Raw genomic sequence first — 20,298 nt, 5'->3', positions numbered from 1 at the left:
GGAGGCTTGTGCTGTCATGAGGAGGCTGTGTCTGCCTCCTTCCCACCTGCCAGCCACAAGGCCCTCCCCACCGTGGCCTCTCAGTCTTGGATTCCCAGCCTCTCGCCTCCATTTTGGCTTATTACAATCACCCATCTGGGGTTCTCCCTGTGGAAGTACAGTGGACCAAGACCCCCCACGATCAGGATACAGGACAGTTCAGGGACCTGCGTGACTTTCCTGAGGGCCACAGCCCACCTTCCAGGTCTCCCGGCTTCTGGCAACCATGCGCCCCTTGTCGGCCGTCAGACGGCGTCATCTCAGCAGTTGTTCATTATCGGACTTACGACGGGGGACCCACGGTTGCTGCGTGGGTCAGTAGCTCTCTCCTCTCTTCCCCGTCTGTCCCTCTCGTCCATGGTGTCTCTGCGGTGGGTGAGTCATTCACTTGTCGGTGGTGTTGGGGTTGCTTATGGTTTGGAGCTACTACACAGAGAACTTTGTCTTGTCTTGTGTACATGGATGCAGTACCTTTATTTTCGTTATCTATTTGTACGCCGTGCTGAGAATCGCACTCACACGTGTGAGGCAAGCGCTCTACCGCTGAGCCACAACCCCAGCCCTACAAACAGTTCTTATGAGCCTCCTGTACAGGTTTTTTGATAATTGCTGGATCATTTGGCAACCAGCTGTTTAGTTTTTTAAGAAAGTGCCACAGCGAGACACCACTGTGATACCAGCCATGTGGACAGTTTCTCCGCATCCTCACCAGCATCGTGTTGTCACTGTTTTGTGTTGTGGCTGTTCTGGTGGCCGTGTGAGTCCACTCGACTGCTATAGACTGGGTGGCTGGAAGTCAGGCAGGGCTCCAGCAGGGTCGGTTCTGGTGACCCGTCTCTCCTGGGTTGCAGACTTCCAACTTCTTCTTGTGTCCCCACAAGGCAGAGCACAGAGAGGGGAGACTCTCTTGTGACAGCCATAAGGGCTCTGCCCTCAGGACCACATCTGCTCCCGATGCCCCCATTTTGGAGGGGTGACGGTTTCCCCCAGGCATTCTGGAGGGGTCAGAAACACTCCATTCACCGCAGGCTGAGGCTGTGTTCACGTAGTGTTCCAGTGTGTGTGAGTGCTGCCACACGCGCTTCCCCTGAAGGGTTAGGCTGGGAACCTTTCTTCATGGATGAAGCCCAGGCTGACACCAGGACGCACTCGAGGCCGCAGAGCTAGCCCTGGTGGTACTCTGCCCAGCACCCCGTCCTCCACTCCTGTCCCACGTTCTCCTGATTCAATGAAGCGTCTGATTAAGTGCGTCACTCCTAAAGTCGCGAAGATTGGCAGCCCAGCCTCAGACCTGGCCCTTGATTCTCGGCCATCCAACGCATGCAGAGGCCGAGCAGCGGGACCCGGCTGGGTGTTGTCCAGCTGCAGGCCAAGGGGCCCTGGTGGAAGACCATTTCTGCTCTCCCCACACCTGTCCTTTGAGGTGGCCCTGCAGAGCCTCCCTCAGCCCCCTCACCCCCCAGGCCCTCGGCCGCCTGCTCTCCTTCCTGACCCTGCGCTCTGGATCGTTCCTGGTCTGCTGCTCTCCTCTCCTCCTCCCCTCCCTCTTCCGGTCGTGGGCGGCGGAGGGTGAGCCGGCCCTCGCTCCTTTGAGTGCCTTTGCTCTGCTGGTTTTTAATTTCCCGGCTTTTGTCCATTCAGTCCCAGGAGGAGCCGCAGACTGTCTCACTTCGTAGTCGTGGGTGGGTGAGGTTGGCAGGGGAGAGGGAGACGCAGGCGCCCATCCTGCGTGCAGAGCAAGTGCAGCCACTGCTTCTCTCCAGGCAGAACTCAGGTGCAGACTGTGGGCCTCCTTGTCTCAGGGGCTTTTTGGTTTATAGCTCTGTTTGTCTCTGACAATGTTGTCTTGCCTCTGCTTGAGGACCCTGCTTTCCGAGTGACTCGCGTCCTGTTGATTGAGCTTACACTGATGTCACAGCACTGTGAGCAGCAGGGGCTTTGGTTACACTCTCCCGGGAGCTGGCTGAAATGTTCCTGTCTCACTTAAGGGAAGCATCTCCGATATTAGCATTAACCATCTAGAGTGCTTTTATTAGGTAACAGGGAAGACGGGAGGGTGCCCTGAGGACTGTTTCTGAGAGGTTCATTGAGGACTCACCCTTGACAAAGGACTGCAGAGTGGGCGCAGTGTGTCTCTTGTCTCCCACGTCAGTGTGCAAACTAATCATTTGCTTCCCCGGGGGATTCAGTGAGGCTCATCCAGACAGATGCCTTTGGCTCCCTGCATGCAGTAGGACCTGGCTTGGGCACTGTGGTCAGCAGGAGGTCGGCTTCAGCTGGAGATGCTTGGAATTTCAAGTGTGCATGTCCTGGGGCTGTGGATGTTCCTGCATGGGAGGGTCCTGCACAGGAGTGAGGTGTGTGGAGCTGGGTGGTCCGGAGGCCTAGGTTCGGCCCGTCTTTATCAATAAGAGCTTCCTCACCTGCAAAATGAGAAGAGTGGGCAACAATCCTTGGTGAGCCTCTTAGCCCTGCGATCCTAGCACTCATTCTTATTCCACAAGTGGCCAATAATAATAAGCAATCACTAACAGCAAGAAAGAAAACAGAAAACCTCGGAGCCCAAGTCACAGCTCATGTTCCTCCTATCAGTAGCCTCTCCTCCTAGGCTCAGTTACCAGAGAGGGCATTTACATTTTCTTTCTCAGTGACTATCACTTCTGTGTACATTTCTTTCTAAATGAGTATTAATCACATATTAAATTTAAACCCATTAAAATCCATTTCCCTTCAGTAGCTTTTGGTGATATATACGCCTGCTCTGTGTCAAGTCAACCCTCCATAACTGTGCAACTCAGCGGCACTGAGCACACTCACCACTGTCTACACCGAGCCTTCTCTCATCCCCAGTGGGAGCTCTGCAGGCAGAAGACAGTAACTCGGGCCCCTGCTTCCCACCGGGGGAGTCTCAGCTCTGCTCTCGTCCTCTGAGAATGTGCTTGTTCCAGGGCCCTGCATCAGCAGAATGGGGCAGTGTTGATTCCTCTGGCGTTTCCCCTCCAGGGCTGAAGGAGGCATTTTCCTTTCCCTTGGAAAGACGGGTGGGCCACCAGCTCCCTAGTGACAGGTCCAGCCCGAGTAGAGTCACATGATCACAGGCAGACACCCATGGAGGCCGCGGGCCCTGACCTGGGAGCCTCACACCTTCCACAGGACAGGCAGCTGTTGCCTGACCAGGACCAGCTCCCGGCAGCAGCCTCAGGCATTTATCTCCACCAACCCCCAGAGAGTGAGCCCAGGCATCACGGCTCCAAATGTTTCTGAGCCTGAAGAGCTCCCAGCAGTTGAAGAAGCTAGTGCTCAGCTCCACCCCTGGGGACTCTGATGCTGGCCAGTCTCCTAAAAGTCTTAGGAACCCCTTCATTGCTAAGGACAGTGCTCTCAATCCTTTCAAAGTGGAATATAGTCAACCCTGGGCATGCATGGGGCTTGGTGCCAGAATACCAGAATCTAAGGAACTCGGGTTCCTTATGCGAAATGGTGTTGTATTTACCTGTAACCTGGGGACATATTCCTGTGTGTGCTGAACCATTCTTAGATACACAGTGTAAATACTATGTACTATGCAATAGCTGGCTGCTGTCCTGTGTTGTCTAGGGACAATGGCAAAGAGAAGCAAGGTCTCCGTATGCCCAATATAGACGCAAGTTTTCCTAATTATTTATTATCTGCAGTCAGGTGTGGAACCTGCAGGCCTGGAAGTCTCACTCGCCATCTACACAGTTCACAGTCATCTGTGAAACTGTGATCCTAAGAAAGTTCTAAAATCCCCTTTATTTTTGAGTTGGAGGAGGGAAGGATCCAAAACAGCATTAGTGGGAGTCTGAAACACAACACAGAGGGTTGCAGGTTTGGGAGGGACAGAGGCTGGCAGGTGAGGACAGGGATGGGGAATCCTGTCCGTGACCCCTGGGTACCAGGCACTCACTCAGTGCACCAGAAAATCACTTCCGCCAAATGTGAGTCAGTTCTCTTTAACTAGAACTGGGTTCAGATAAGTAAAAGGAAGCAGTGTGAGTAGGAGAGGAAATTAGCAGGAACCTGACGTTGAGTCCCTTGCTGCCGGAGGAGCAGCAGCCAATGGCTGCCTTGAAGTAGCCACGGGTCATTCCGGATGTGGAAGAGTCCATCCCATTCAAAGGAAGCAAATGCACAAATTCCCCAATCTTAGTTTCTTAAAATATAATCTCATCAAGTCAAACCCCATAACCTTTTGTTGAGGCAGACCACAGCTGCAAGTTGGAGGTCCTGGAACGGCCTTCCCCAGGGACCTCCACGTGACCACTGACGTGGACGCCATTGGCAGGTGGCCCTCCCTACTTCAACAGCAGTGTTCAACATCCTGCTGCACATCAGCCTGTCTTGTGCAGAGGGTGCTGGGTCCAGGTCTTCAGAAGGCCCAGCAGCCTAGCCAGGACATCTAGCACACAGCCAGCCCGGGAGCTTCTGCAGGGCCCAGTGCCTCATGGTCAGAGCAGACAGAGGAGGGGCTAGCTGTGGGAATGGCACTGGAGGCCCCTGTCCTCCCATAGGACCTCTCCCTGCACCCCATGTCCCACACTGGAAGCAGGAGCTTTGGGAATACGGACTGCATGGTGGGTGATTGCGGCCTGGGCAGCAGCGGCGAGGAGGCAGGGCACCTGGTTTCTAACCCCACCACCCCTCCATCTGATGAATGAATCTGTGGAGACGTGCATTATGACTGTGGGATGAGACCCTTTGGCCAGACCTCCTGACCGAAGCTGCCGTCGGTGGCCGGGCTGTTTTATCCCTGGCATCTGTGACACACAGCCAGGGACTCCAACCCCACCCCCTACTCCCCCCCATACACACACACCAGCCCTGACTGTTGGTGACTGCTCGATGGACACTTGTAGGGCAGATGGACAGATGTACATGTCAGGGGATGAGTACCTTAATAAATATGCGCGTGTGTAGGTTACGTATTTATCAGCCTATAAATAAGGAAAGAATGGCTCCATGAACTTCCTCCCAGGAAACAGCAAATCATTCTCAGGAGAAATCTAAAGAGAAAACCCAGAGTCCAGGCCAAGGGAAGACAGGTGGGGGAAGAAGGAGGGTTGAGGACGACAAGGGTGCTGTGGGTCACAGGCTGGGCCCCGCTTCCTTCTCGTGAAAAATAACTCTTGACCCAGAGCAGCTTCAGTAGGGAAGGACCCGCCCAGCTGGCTGCCCAGCACTGGCCCAGGACGCCCCTAGTTCAGCCCCCTCTCTGTTCACTGTGAGACTCTTCACATGTGGCTCCCCATGAGAGTCCTGGCCACCTTTCCTAACTCTGTCCCCGCTGTGGTTGGAAAATTGCCAGTCCAGCATGTCACCCTGTGGGGAAAAGCACATCCACTTTCTCTGGACCAAGCAGGCTCTGCCTGAGTTGCCGTGGCCCTTGGAGCTGACATCTGGGGAGGCAGAGGGAGCTGTGTGCACAGAGGCCCAGGGACAGCCTCCTCTGCAGCCAGCTGTTGAGGATTGTTTTAATATGTAAACAAAAAAGAAGGTTAACAGATCTGTTTGTTTACTTTCACCTTTCCTTTTCATTATATTTAATAATTCTCTTAAAGACAATGTAAATTGTTAAGAAAATTGTTTTCTTTTAGTGCCTTCTGTAATGTTACATAATTTTTTCTTTAGCCATTATTGCCAGAATTCCTATCTTCATCCCAGTGCCGGTGAAGTCAAAGATAAAACCAATCTACAGCTTCTGCAATAGCCATCACTGAACTGCTTACAGAACTTGCCTGGACACATTGTGAGCTCACCTGTATGCATTGTGAACTATCTGTTGGTGCAGCGACTTGTGGTAGTGTTGGGGTATTTTTGCTGATGATGTCATCGGTGGTACAATTTTTCCAAAAGGAGCCGTCAACGGGCTTGGTGTATCTTCCTCCCTTCTGCTTGTCATGATCGTCCAGCTAAAATTTGGGGGCCAACAGAGGTGAGGCAAAGAACCTCACCCCCCCCCCGCCCCCGCTGGTAAGCAAAGCACTCTCCACAGGTGCTGGCTGTATACTGGACCGGTAGTCAGTGACGGGTAAGATCCAATTGCAATGGTACCAACCTAAGGACCATATGTACTATTGGACAACCTAAGGCAGGCACGGTCCTCAGCCTTTACGATGTCTTGTGTTACAGAGAGGGGGAGATGTTGAGAGCCACAGCCGAAGGGGCCCCAGCAAACTTCCAGCTGCCAGCAAACTTCGAGCTGCCGGCTGATGATTGGCTCACAGCGGCCCCAGCAACATCTAGCTGATTGGCTCCTCTGCGGTGATGCTCATTGGGCTGTTTCCCTGCCCTTTCAGACCACGGAGCTGCTCATTGGGGGACTTTTTTGGCTCCGCCCACGTGACCCAGCCAATCCGCCTCAAGAGCAGGAGGATTGTGGGAGGTGGGGAGAAGCTGGTGTTGGAGAGAGAGGCTTGTGGAAAGCCGGTGGTGGCAGGTGAGGCTCTGAGGATTATTCCTGAGAGGCTGTTTTGTTTGGCGTGTGTGGTTCTAAAAATAAAGTTAGTTTCTTTTGACAAGTGGCTTCTGATTGTGCCCAGCCAGACTGCGGCACACAGCCGAAGGGGCCCCAGCAAACTTCCAGCTGCCGGCTGATGGCCAGCCACATCTGGACCTGCCAGTTCACATGCATCGTGGCCCTGCTCCCAGGGACGGCCTCCTCTACAGCCAGCCCATCTGGACCTGCCTGTGCACCGCGGCCTTGCTCCTCAGTGGGGCCCCTCGTATAGTAGACACCCATCCTCCAGAAGCCACGGTGCAGAACGGAGCCCCAGATGTCACTGAGTTTGATGCCAGGAAAGCTCATGTTGTGCCCAGAGCCGTGCTGTCCTGGAAGGCAAACTGCAGCCCCCCGCACACTCCTGGAGGGTCGGTTTCCATGCGGGCTCCTGTCTGGGTGGAGAGCTCGGCACACACCTGCCCCTAAGGAACGATTCCTGTGCACCTTCTCGTCATGTCATCATCTCTGACTGCAGCACATGGACTCCATGCTATTGTCCCCAGTTCACGGATGAGAAAGCAGAGTCCCAGCGTATGTTGGTCACTCTCCCAGGGTTGCACAGCGGCACAGCGGCCCAGTGGCCAGGCTGAGAGGTTATCCATGCCAGTGCTGCCAGTCCTGCCCCCATGTCTCGTCCCTGGGCATTTGTGCTCCATGTTGTGGTCAACAGTGTGAAACCTGCCAGCTGCGCGTATCGCTGTTACCTTCAAGTCCCCCAGGCCTGATACCATTCCCACTTAGTCGTAAGCAGCAATGCCACTGGGATCTGGGTTCGATGGGCTTCTTGTATCTTTTCCATTATATAGAAAAGCAAATAGTGAGTCATGATAATGAACCGTCACCGGAGATGGCCTCACCTGCCACAGTGACAGACGAGCACACTGGCCTACACCCCGTGCTCACGGAGGGACGTGTTTGTGACTGGGGAGGGATGGAGAAGTTCCCAACACAGGACGGAAACTCCTGAAAAGGCCCGGTGTCCTTCAGTGCTGGGGCTGACAGCAGAGAGACAGCAGTGGCCAAGGTCAAGCATGTTGGCGTGTGTTTACCTGCTGGGATGCAGATTTATAGGTGTGTGGAGATCAAATAGTGTCTGTTATTCTGAGAAGGGTCGCAGGTGCCAGTGCACATGGACTCCCTTGACAGCAGCCTAGTGAACCAGGCTCTTCAGTGGTGTCACCTGAGCTTTGTGTAAGTCCAGGTAATTCCCAGTGGAGCCAGGGCTGTAACCCAGACAGGCTCTCCAATGCCGTGTGCCCACCCAGGGGCCCTTCTGCAGTGCCTGCACAGCCTCGTCAAGGCCTCAGAGGTTGATGCACAAAGCTGGGCAGACCCAGGAGCCCACCTGCTCGGTTCCAGGGTGAGCCAGGGCCCTGAGGGCTACCCCCTAGAGCTGGGCTGCAGAAGTCGCTCTGGGAAAAGCTGGAGACCGTGGCCAGCTAAGTTCCTCCAGGACCTTCAGCTCTGGGAGAAGCTGAACAGAGCTCAGCAGCCTGGTCCAGATCTGGGAGGATCCTCCTGAGTTATGGTGGAGGGCCAGTGCACAGCCAGGGTCCGCTGATCACTTTTTCGATGTCAGTCTCTTCATAACCACATGGTGTTTAAAGTTCCAGCATTCGATTTTGCCCTGTCCCCCATCCCCACTTGACACTCAAAGGCACAGCACGCTGTGATTCCTGAAATGGTTTTGTAATTGTTTACACCGGAAGCTATATAAAGAACCCTTTAGTGTAGCGCACCAAGTTTCCCTGTGAACAGCTTTGTCAAGCAGGATGGGGGGCTCAGAACGACCCAACTGGCCCAGGGCAGCTGCATTCTCCTGCAGCTCATGATTTTTTTCTATTTTGTTAAATATGACAGAAAAATGCATTACAATTTATATTATACATATAGAGTACAGTTTTTCATATCTATGGTTGTACAGGAAGTGTATTCACACCATTCATGTCTCATTCATGAACTTAGGGTAATGACGTCCATCCCATTCCACTGTCTTTCCTACCCCCACACCTCCTCCCTTCCCCTTGCTCCCCTTTGCCCTATCTAGAGTTCCTCTATTCCTCCCATGCCCGCCCCCCGCCCCCCGTTCCCATTATGAATCATCCTCCTTATATCAGAGAAAACATTCAGCATTTGGTTTGGGGGGATTGGCTAACTTCACTTAGCATTATCTTCTCCAACTCCATCCATTTACCTGTAAATGGCATGATTTTATTCTCTTAATGTTGAATAGTATTCCATCAAACCCACATAACCACAGTCATTTTATATTAGACAAAGACCCAAAAACATGCATTGGAGAAAAGATAGCCTCTTCAACAAATGCTGCTGGGACAGCTGGAAATCCATATGCAACAAAATGAAATTAAACCCCTATCTCTCACCATGCACAAAACTCGACTCAAAGTGGATCAAGGACCTGGGGATTACACCAGAGACTCTGTGCCTATTAGAAGAGAGAGTAGGCCCTAATGTTCATCATGTTGGATTAGGCCCAGACTTCCTTAACAAGACTCCTTTAGTGCAAGAATTAATATCAAGAATCAATAAATAGAATGGATACAAATTAAAAAGCTTCTTCTCAGCAAAAGAAACAGGTGAATAGAGAGCCTACATTTTGGAAGCAAAGTTTTACCACATGCACACCAGATAGAGCACCAATCTCAAGGATATATAAAGGACTTAAAAATCTTAAACACCAAATAAACAAAAAACCCAATCAATAAATGGGCCAAGGAACTGAACAGACACTTCTCAGAAGGTGTTATACAATTGATCAACAAAATATGAAAAAAATGTTCAACCTCTCTAGCAATTAGAGAAATGCAAATCAAAACTACTCTTAAGAGTAGTTAAAAATACAAACAATGAGTGTTGGTGAGGATGTGGGGAAAAGGTACCCTCAGACACTGCTGGTGGGACTGCAAATTGGTGCAGCCAATATGGAAAGCAGTATGGAGATTCCTTGGAAATCTGGGAATGGAACTGCCATTTGACCCATCTGTCCCGCTGCATGATTTTAACTGATGGCGCTACTCCTGCGCGGGTGCTGCTGTAGCGTGCTGTCTCAGTGGAAGTTGTGTTAAAGGCAGCAGTTATTTTCCCCGCCACCAATCGGAGTGCTCTTGTATTTTGTGCTCATTTTCAAACCCTTGTTTGCACAGTGCTGACCTCACATACAGGGTCTACCAAACACTCAGGTTGTTCATGTCCATGCTATCTGGAGGATCCTTCCCTGTCCATCACGGCAGAGGGCTCACAGGGACAGCAAAGCTCAGGCCTCTACATTGAGGCCCACAGGGTTGCCTCCAGTCTCAGGCTGAAGCCCTCATGACCTCTGGGAGCACCTGTCTGGCTTCAGAGTGCTCTACAGTTCACATCTCCTGGGATTCCTTAAGAAACGTACACGGACGTTTGTAGATGGAGAGAGGCAACCTACCCTGAGGACTGAGAATGGAGGCCCCGTCTCATTACCGCCCCCACATTCTCCAGAGCTCTCCTCCCAGCGCCAGCCAACTCTGGACCTGGGCTGTAGGGATCCTGCCCCCGGCTCCCTCCCGGGGGTGTGCCTTGTGTCTGATGGTGTCCTAGCTTCCCCTAGTGGCCCTGGCGTGGTTCAGAAGCCTGCTGAGGGTGGGTCTGCGATTCACGTGTGTTACGTAATGTCACATGTGGTTGCTGTACGACGACTAGTGTCACCAGCGGGCGGGGCTGTTTGAGCCTTGGTTCCATAGGTGCAAGGCTGGGCTCTGCGCCCGGCTCTTCCCCTCTGAAGGGGTGAAATGGTCTTCGCTTCCTGCTGCTGGTCTTCTCTTCTTCGCCCTGTGCTCGCTGTTCCTGAGTTCCCTGCCCTCTCTTTCCACCTGACGCTGACGTTGGGCCCAGGGGGTGTCCAGGGAGGCGGCGTGTGCCGTCTGACGCGGGTGGTGCCCTGTGGTTCCCTGAGAGGTGCTCTCGGCACACGCCCGGCTCGGCTTGCTTTGTCTGCGTTTGGCCTCTCTCACCAGGTCCTGGCCGAATTCCGTTTGCCGAGTGCCTTTCCTAGGTAAACTGGGAAACTGTGTGTTGCCCTGCCAGGCAGGGGCCCCTCACAGGACACTGAGGAAACCATGCATCCCAGGGTCTGGGGCCACCTGTTTCCACCCTGATTTTGGCAACAGCACTTCCACTTGACGTCTCTGGGGTGCGTTTGGTGGTGATGGTGGCATTGTACTGGGTGACGTAGAGGCAGGGGAAGAGGTGAGCTTATGGACAGGCTGGGCCGGGCTAGCCGGGGGCCGTGGTCCTGGCTGCCCTGCCTCGCTGTGGGTGCTGCTTCAGCCTGATGGCTACAGAAGGTTCCAGCCATCTGGCATGTGGTGTCCAGTTGGCCAGGACCACGAGGACTTCTGGAATCCCCTCAGAGCTGGGGTGCAGGCCTCCTGTTACTCACATGGCTGGTTCCTCCAGGAGGGGTGGCCACGGCAGGGAACAAGCCAGATCAGAGCAGGCGGGTCCCTGTCCCCACCCTCGGCCGATGGCCCCAGCAGTGCCATGCGAGGAGGCTTAGAGGCTGTAGCTGGCTACAGTGACGTTAAGGGAGAGGCCTCTGAGGTCTAAGCCAAGGCAATAGGAGGTCAAGGAGCCGAGTGCTCCAGGTAGCAGGAGCAGCCGGGATGGAGGAGGGAGGGAGCTCAGAAGTGGCTCCCTAAAACCCGTGGGGACACAGGAAGGACGAGCATGCGTGTGGGCCAGCACATGCGGGTCACTCTCAGCTGACTGTTCCTGGTGGATTCTGGACTCTAGTCACTCCTCCTATCAAATTTTCTCTACCTGTGAGGGATTCGTCATGAGAGACTTGGATTAAGCTAAGATGACCTTGGTTGAGAATACCATTTCTGGGGTAGAAGTCGGGTTTCAGCTGCAGGACAGGAATGAACCCCAAGGGCCATCTTGCTCTTTTTTTCCAATGCCAGTGCTGTGCTTGGTGGGACTCTGAGCCCCTCCAGCATGCAACATGCATTCCTGGTTGAGAGGCGGTGTTTCCAGTAGGACCCGAGACCTGCCGAGAGCCCAGCCCCGGCCTGTGGCCCACCCAGGCTGATGGCCGACCTCCCAGGGGTACAACTCACCCCTGCACTGCTAACAATGGCCTCTGCAGAAAACATGCCCAGGGAATATGGTCTGAGGGTCTGCTACGGCACTGTGCTAGAAACAGACCGTCCCCTGGGTAGTGGCAGGCGACTTGTTCCCCAGGCCTGTGTGGCGGCCTCAACAGGGCAGCACATGGCGCTGTGTCCTGATTCCCCATCCCATCAGGACAATTGTACACAGGATGGTTGATTTTTCCAACAGTTCTCCAGGTAATGCTGATTTCAACCGGGGTCACATTTGGTGGCTTAGGTTCTTCAGACTGCCATGACAAAGAACCCAAACCAGGTGGCTTAGAACAACAGAAATGTACTGTCTTGGAATTCTGGGGCTGGAAGTCCGAAATCAGGTGTGGGCAGGGCATGGCCCTGGAGCCTGTGGCGATCCTTCCTGTCTCTCCCCATTCGTGGCAGTGGCTGCCTGTCCTTGACGTGCCTCGGCTGAGCGTGCGTCCCTGATGCCTCTGTCTCCACCCATGTTCCCATGTCTCTTCCCATCTCTTCCCTCAATGTGGGTCTGTCTCCTTGTCCCAATGTCCCTTTGATAGGCATAGAGGATGGGTGCATGACAACCTCGTTTTAATCTGATCACCTCTGTCTAGACCCAGTTTTCAAAGAAAGTTATATTTTAAGGTACTGAGAGTAAGGACCTCAACTTATGAGCTTTAGAACACGTTCAACCCAGGGCTCTCGAAGCCCTGATAACAGTGGCTAAAACTTTTTTGATAATGACAGGGAGGCAGACGATGAGCACATTTTACCACCTCACCTAGAGTGAGTATCACGCGTGCAGAATGGAAGCAGGATTTCACAGAATGTCCTTGACTTATGTCTTATTCACTGATATTTTTCTTGCTTACTATTTTACATTTCTCCCTTGATTCAGAGATTGACCTACACTTTTCACTAGAGTGGTGCCCACGGTAGATGCTCAGGACATTCATCGAGTGCATGAATTCCTGTACTGACCAGTCCACCTTACCAGGAGGCCCTGTGAGCCGGCCTCAGAGTCGGAGAAAGAAGCATTGTTAACAAGAGCTTCCAGCACAGCGGACACCTTTGGTGACACGGCTGTCATAAGGCCACTGCTGCCTACCTCTGTGGCTATGAGGAATGTCCAGTGCCCTCCTCTGGGGCAGCGGGAGGCTCCCTTCAACCTCAAGGTCCAGCCTCACCTGGTGGACAGCAAAGGCTCCCTACACTTGGTGACCTGTGCAGCCACTCAACCCCGCTGAGCGCAGAGCACCTCCAGCCATGCCCGGGAGCCCACAAGACTGAGCCACGCCAAGTCCTGCAGGACGTGTTCTGTGCGCCCACGGCTGGTTGCCACGGTGGACTTGTTGGCTTCTTTCTGTGTTCGCTGTGAAGCTGAGTGTCCTCCCCGCCCACAGCTGATCTGGTGGCAAGTGAAGGCAGCGAGGGCATTGGAGACCCGGCACGGATTGTGGGCAGTGGAGCTCACCCGACTTCAAACACCTGTGGATGCTCGTGGCAGGACACGTGTGCCTACGTGGTTATAATGACAAGTTTGACCGACAGGTGGACGGTACAAAACACGGCTGGGAAGCCGAGGAGGTCAGAACTTCTGGTATCAGGAAAGGCTCACGGAGCAGGAGCATTGGGCCTGGTGGGATCCAAGGGCTTTAAAGGACGGGGGGGGGATCCGGAAGGACGTGGAAAGAGGAAATGCAAGAAGAGAGTGGCCCACCCCAGGCCAAGGGTGGGTCAACAGGGCTGGTGATGGCCTCTGGGGAGCTTCTGGGGGGTGTAACAGAGGGAGCCGAACAGCAGCTGCTGAAACTGGGAAGCGCAATCCTGGGAGGGCTGGACGGGGCGGGAGGGCTGAGGGTGGGCCTGGACAAGTGGTGAAGGGGACGTGCAGAAGGTCACGTGAAGGGCTGGAAGTGTCGGGGAAACACCCAGCATCTTGGGAAGCACTGAGACAAAGCAGGTCTGTCCTGGGTTCTTCAGAGAGGATCAGAAGGAGGGAAAGGGCAAGTTTGGTGGCAGAGGAATAAGTGGCCCTGGGGACAGGAGGTGTCTGTGGTGCCACAAACAGGAAGGCCAGGAGGATCTTGAGAAGACAGCCTCCCCGCCCACAGCCTGGCCATACCAGTGGGCAGAACAGCCAAGCGCAGGGGTAAGCAGGTTGTAAAAACTGAGCATTGGAAGGATGAACGGACACTGCCTGGCGGGAAGCCAGTTCCATATGGATACAGACACACGAGGGTTCCTTTGTAAGACTACTGCAGGGGAGAGGGAAGGTGGAGGAGAGGAGGAGAGGAAGACGCTGAGTCGGCTGGACTTCTCCCCTTGACCCCTGTGAAGACCGGCTCAGGGGCAGCCTGGGCACCATGCACACAGACGTTCCCGTGGCGCATGCAGACGCCTGTATCGTCACAACACGTGCCAGACACCAGGCTCCGTCCCCTCAGTGCCTGTTTACCCAGGAGGAGATGTGGTGTGCCTCCTTTGTCTGTCCTCGGGAGAGAGCCCAGTGCCCCTGACCTCCGGCACCAGAGGAGACAGTTGCAGCGGGGGCTGGGCAGGAGCTGGGTGGGGCACAGCAGCCAGCCCCTGTCTGCTGGGTGGGCACGGTGTCCTCCACCCGCCGCTCCCACCGCTGCCCTCAGTCCCTGTTTCCCACACTGTCTCAGCACCTGCTTTGGAGTCTGGGCCATTCTGAGGAGTGATTTCCATGACCAGCAGCTGACCCCTCTCTGTAGGGTAGTAGCCATGGCTTCCGTATGAGTCTCCCCCAGTTGTTTTTCAAATGACAGTCTTGCAAAGGGACCTAACAGTGGAGCATTTCCAGCCGGTAGAGAAGAGGTGGTCTGGGGTGGCAGAAGTTTCCCCCCCAGCATTTTATCCCAGAAGTGGTTTCAAACTAATATATCACCCGTGATTCTCTGGTTCCCTTCCTTTGACGTGATGTGACTTTGGATGGATGGATTTTTATCTCTGAGCCTCAGTTTCTTAATTTAAAAGACAAAGCAAGAAAAAACTGCTCCGGCAACAAGGGAAGTCTTCCTGAAGGTCAATTTAAGGAATGAAGGAAGATGTTTTGTGAATTCTGAAGGCACGGACAACATAAGGACATCTTGTTCATTTTTATCTTGTCTCTCTGGAAGGCCGATTCTGCAGCCGTCTATGCAGGTGAGAGCAGGAAGTCAATCAAGTTAGGAAAAGAGAAGAAACTGCTGCATCCTGCAGGAAGATTTGGAGTGAGTCCGCAGAAAGGTCTGGCAGACAGCGGACTAGAAACGCAGGGAAGTCGGAGGCCAGCTGCCAGGTCCAGGCAAAGCCGGGCGACAGTCCTCAGTGTCTGGCCAAGGAGGGGACAAGGATGTGACATACTTGGGAAGGGGGGAGGGCAGGCTGGCGCATGTTCTTGACATCAGATGGGGAGGGAGTCTCCTGGAGCCCTCCATGGGGTGCCTCCTCGCCACTCACTGATTTCACTCGCTTCAGAAGAACCCAGGCCCACGATGCAGCTGTCAGAACTTGAACGTCCAGGTGGAGGCTGGAACGTCCAGGTGGAGGCTGGAGGACATGACAGAAATCACCCACGTACTCCTGGCTGCAGAAGATGCTTTTGAGGTGGATATCTGGAAACATCTCTAGGATCACAACTGAAACTTCTGCTGCTCGTCTCTGAAATAGAAGATTTGGACGCATCCTCACTTCAATCCTTTTGCCGCATATGCGAATGTTCTCTTTGTAGTAACCATGAGTGAAATACTGTGTGTGGAGGAGACAGAGGCTTGGACAAACAGGGATTGGGCGCAAGATAATTGCTGGGCCTCAGAAGAAGACATTGAGGTACCCATTCAAACAGGCTGCAGGTTCAAGAAGGAAGGGACCCCACTTCTACCTTCTTAAATTTAAAAGGGTTTGTGGAAGAGGGGTTATTCCAGGAGGAGAGACGGAGACTGAACCCTAAGAGTTTGCCCATTAGTTTTGCCTTTTGAGTCTGACAACTGTACATCTGTATGCTGACCCTTGCCTACATTGTTGCACTAAACTGTAAGCTGCACCTAGTGGGGAGAAACGCTGTGCAACCATATCTTTCCTGTGATGGTGTGTTGGTTTGTTTTCCATTGCTGTAATGAATTACCCAAGGTTGGGGAGTTTATAAAGAAAAGAGTCATATTGGGCTGGTAGTTCCCGGCTCTGGAGGTCCAGGAGCGTTGCTGCCGCTGCGTTCAGCTCTGGCAGAGGCCTCGTAGCAGGTGCAGTATGTGGTGTGGGAATGTGTGGGCACTAACAGGGGCGCCACAAGAACTGCATTAATCCCATCTGAGGGTGGTGCCCCAATGACCTGGCCACCTCCAACTGAGTGTAACCTCTTAAAGCTCTGCCACCTCTTAATGCCACCACATCAGTGACCCCACTTCCCACATGCTAACCTTGGAGGATACATCCAAACCACATCTAAACCAGAGCACAGGAGAAAACCAAGAACTTTGAGCTTGCATTATGTCTTCCCACTGTTGGCCGGTGCGTTCTGAACACAGCATGTTCACTTTTTGCTCTTTCCATCTTTACCTAGTTACCTGGGGTCCTGTAGGAAATGTTTCCTTTTACATCATCACAGGAGGTTCGAGTTTATGAAAATGCTACGGAGCCAACGGGCGGGGTGTGTGGGAACGTGAGCTGAATGTGGCGCTCAGAGCCAGGTGTTTGTGGCCTCCACCTGAGAAGGAGTAGCCCCTGCACAGGGACTAACTCGCCCACCGTCCTTTAGCTTCCACAGCAGGACTTCCAGTTCCCGGACCACCAGCCACGGGGTGGACAGAGACTGGCAGGAACTCCCAAGTGGGGCAAGATGCTGCGTCTTGGGTTAGTGCCCGGGAAAGATGCTGAGGGAACAGGAGATTGAAATCCCAGCTGAGACCGGCTCGGTGAGGGGCCGAGCCTCCTGCAGAACCTTGGCAAGGAGAGAGTGTGCATCTGGCATGTAGGAGGGACATCAGTAATCTTTGTCGTAGCCACAGCTTGTCAGATTCGACATGCTAAGGCTTGAGCTCATGGATCCAAGGTCCAAACAGGGTGGATGCACTGAGAGGCAGTTAGACTTGTGCTCTAGGCAGGGTGGAGAGGTGAGGGCAGGAGCAGCCATGCTCACCTGGGACTTGAGGAATCTTTGCAACTGAGTGGAAGGAAATTGCAGTGGTCACCCGGCTCAACCTCACCACCCCTGGGCTTTCCTGGTTGCACCAGCAAATGGCTTTTGTGCTTTTGTTAACAGGGTCAATAAGCCTCTATGGCAGTGAATAGTTTTAGTAGATGGTTGCCCTAGCCTGTCTCCTTGATGTGTGCATGTCACCAATCCTGTTTCCCTGAGAGAAAACCGGAACACTAACTCTCGGTGCCCTCAGACCTTGATGGTGTCTCCCCTGGTCCCTTGGTCTTCTCTTCTCTGGATGGTCCACCTCCACTGGCTCATTTCCAGACTTCAGTCAATCTGGCCATCTTCTCTAGATGATTTCAGCTTATTGACCTCATTCCTAGAAACAGTGGCACCCCCACTGGGCCCATTCCCCAGATGTGGAGGAGAAGGCTGCTTTCCAGAAGGACCACAGGAACAGGTCAGCACTGTCTCCAAGGAAGAAACCTCATGGTGGGAGGGCACGTGGAGCACGCTGTCCAGTCACGGCAGCTGGGAAGCAGGGAGAAAAGGGTGCGGGAAAGACGGAGCCCCCAAAAGGCCAACCCGCTAGCCCAGCCCCACCTGCCTGACTTACCACCCAGTGGTCCATTCAAAATACTACTCCACCAAATGGATCAACCCACTGGAAAAATGAAATCCCTCACGATACGATCATTTCTCAAAACCCACCTCTAACCCTTGCTGCACTAGGGACCCTTCTTCAACACACGGGACCTGTCCAGATCCGAGTGATAACAGAGTTAGAGAGGAACTAACCAGGAACCGGTGACACGGCAGGCTTTTCAGGCGAAGTGTCACTGTAATTGAAAGAGAAGCTAAAGGGGAGTGTGTCCAAGGATTTTTTTTTTAATGATTTGAGTTAATATTCCCCAGATTTGGGAGGGGGAATGGTGGACAGGGTTGGTTGAGGAGTCTTCACAGAGCAGAAGAGGCTGACCTTCAGCAGGAAGCAGAGGGCTGGGACCCAGACTTCAAGGTTCATCTAGGGAAGGGGAAAGGTCTGCTCTTTCTCTGGAGGCCAAGAGGAGGAATTTGAATGAAGGCACCTTCCCCAGGGATGAGGAGCGGCTAATGGATTTGGGAAGGACTCCAGAAGAATTGCACTCTTTGGGGTCAGCTGAATCGGAGTGAGGGAAGGAAGGGGCAGAGAATGGAGTCACGGATAACTGAATCTCCAACTCACTTTACTGAGTGGACAGTGGAGCCACAGCTGAGCTAGGAATTATCACAGGAGATCAAGGCTGGGCCGGGGGGTGCTGTGCAAGTCGATTCTGGAGCATATTGAGTTTCTGGTGCCTGTGAGTCAAGGACCCAGCTGGCCAGAGCCATCGCCCACAGAAACTCCAGCCATACGTGTGTCCTCCTGTCCTGCCAGGTCTCGCCGACTGTGCGTAATGGTCTCTGATGACCACAATGTCCTTGTTAGTTCTGTGCTCTGTTTAGTTAAACCTGGTGTCTGTGTCCCTGATCTAATCACAAGCCAAGTAGCCACAAGACGCCTGCGAGCTTGTGGCTGTCCTCCAAACCATGCAAGTGATGAAAATAGACAGGATTTGCAAATTGGCCTCCAGGTCCATACAAGACCTTACTTCAGGCTACCGGATTAGCTCCTTTGCCCACTAATGTCCCCTAGGATTTGCTGATTTGAAAAATCTGACCATCCCAGCCTGTGTCTCTGTGCTGATTCTTGCTTTCTGTCTTTCAGATATACCAGCACTCCTACACTGGATATTATGTCCTCAGCAAACTTCCTCACGGGTAAGACGGTGCTTTCGTTTTCTTCTACTTAGAGATCTACTCAACCCTGAGAGCAGGAACTGGGCTCCCTGACCTCTGCAGGGAAGGGTCCTTGTGTTGCTGAATCTGGCTTCTTCCTCATTCACGGCTAGAAGGGCACTGGTGTGTGTGGGGGGGTCACTTGGGTCCAGCTGCTGGCCCATTTGTGAAGCCACTCTGCCCACTTCCTGCTCTGGTTCCTGCAGCCTCAAGGTTCTGAAGAGTGAGATTCCCCCTGCCTCACCATGAGGCACAGCCTGTGGTTGGCTTAGGATGCCCAGGAGGCTCCCGGTCACAGCCACACTAGTGCCTTGAAGCTCCCAGTGCACCCTGTGGCCTCACAGACATGCAGGACAGTCCATGAGGAGTGAGGAGCCCTATGCCTTCAGCTGTGCCTTGTACCAGGCAGCTGTAGCCACAGGTTGGAAGAGCTGGCTGCTCAGCTGCCCCCTGGGCACGTCAGTGCATGCATGGTGGAGGGTCTTTCCGGTATTGCGTTCCCAGAAGTGAGGTCTCAGTGCCCGCTTCTGACTGGGCCACCCGTCTGCATGCTGCTTCTGCCTTGTAAGGCACTGTTTGGCTCCTGGGTGTCTCGAAAATGCATGATTCAGAGCCCCAGAGTATATGTGGGAGGGCAGGACGGGAAGGCAGGACAGGAGGGCAGGATGGCAGGGTAGGATGGTAGGGCAGGATGGGAGGGCAGGACAGGGAGGCAAGACCGGAGGGCAAGACGGGTGGCAAGATGGGAGGGCAGAACAGGGAGGCAGGATGGGAGGGCAGGACTGGGAGGCAGGACAGGGAGGCAGGACGAGTCGGCAGGATGGGAGGGCAGGACAGGAGGGCAGGACGGGAGGGCAGGACAGGGAGGCAGGATGGGAGGGCAGGACAGGAGGGCAGGCGTGACGTTTCAGTGTCCAGCCGTGGGCACACAGACCCACACAGCATCTCCAGGCCTGTCTGGTAGCCTTACCCTTGGACCCCGAGGGTGGTGAGGGCTGGCTGGCATCTGGCGAGGCCACGGTGGGGTCAGTGCAGAGGCTCACCAGCAGGCAACGTCCGGAGGTTCTCACACTCTCATTCTCTCCCAGCTCCTCTCCTCTGCCTTCCCGCCCTCCACCTCTCCTCGTCCCTCCTGAGTCTCTTGTCCTCCCTGAACTTCCTGTTCCCCACCCCTTCCCTTCATCTACCCTCCCTGCTCCGTCGTAGCACTTAGAAAGGGCCAGGTGCTCAGGAGGAGCTTAAAGAAACCAGCGGGGTCACCGCCGCGTCAGGGGGCTCCTGTGGATACTTAGGTAGCGCCATCCTGATTTTCCCAGAGCTGCGACCACGGCAGGAGCTGCTCTAAAGCATCGTCCCTGAGGGCAGCACCTACCTCAGCTGCATCTGCTTTCCACCCAGCGTAGGTGGCACTGGGCATGTCCTCGGAAGACAAAGGTGGAGAAAAATATTTTGTTTGGACTTCAGACAAAGAAGAGGTGCATGCATGGAGATAGGCAACAAACTGTGATTGACAGATGCTGTCCAATAATTCAAAAAATTAAGCCAAAGACCGCTGGGGCTGGGGCTGGGGCTCAGTGCTACAGAGCTTGCCTTGCATATGTGAAGCCCCGGGTTTGAGCCTCAGCATCATTATTATAAACTAATAATAATGTACGTATGTT

General features: G+C 53.8%; 1 protein-coding gene across 6 annotated transcripts in view; it reads left to right on the top strand.

Annotated features, from left to right (window-relative positions):
* The window catches only part of Dpp6 (dipeptidyl peptidase like 6), an 847,324-nt gene that overhangs the window by 649,470 nt on the left and 177,556 nt on the right, over nucleotides 1-20,298 (top strand). For all 6 annotated transcript variants that reach the window (XM_048786655.1, XM_048786657.1, XM_048786656.1 and 3 more), the window contains exon 6: nucleotides 18,567-18,619. In XM_048786655.1, coding sequence (XP_048642612.1) covers nucleotides 18,567-18,619 — 53 coding nt within the window. The remainder of the gene's footprint in view (nucleotides 1-18,566; nucleotides 18,620-20,298) is intronic.

This window comes from Marmota marmota, unplaced genomic scaffold (genome assembly GCF_001458135.2).
Source record: "Marmota marmota marmota unplaced genomic scaffold, marMar, whole genome shotgun sequence".
NCBI lineage: Eukaryota > Metazoa > Chordata > Mammalia > Rodentia > Sciuridae > Marmota > Marmota marmota.
This window is presented reverse-complemented; position numbering and strand designations above follow the sequence as displayed.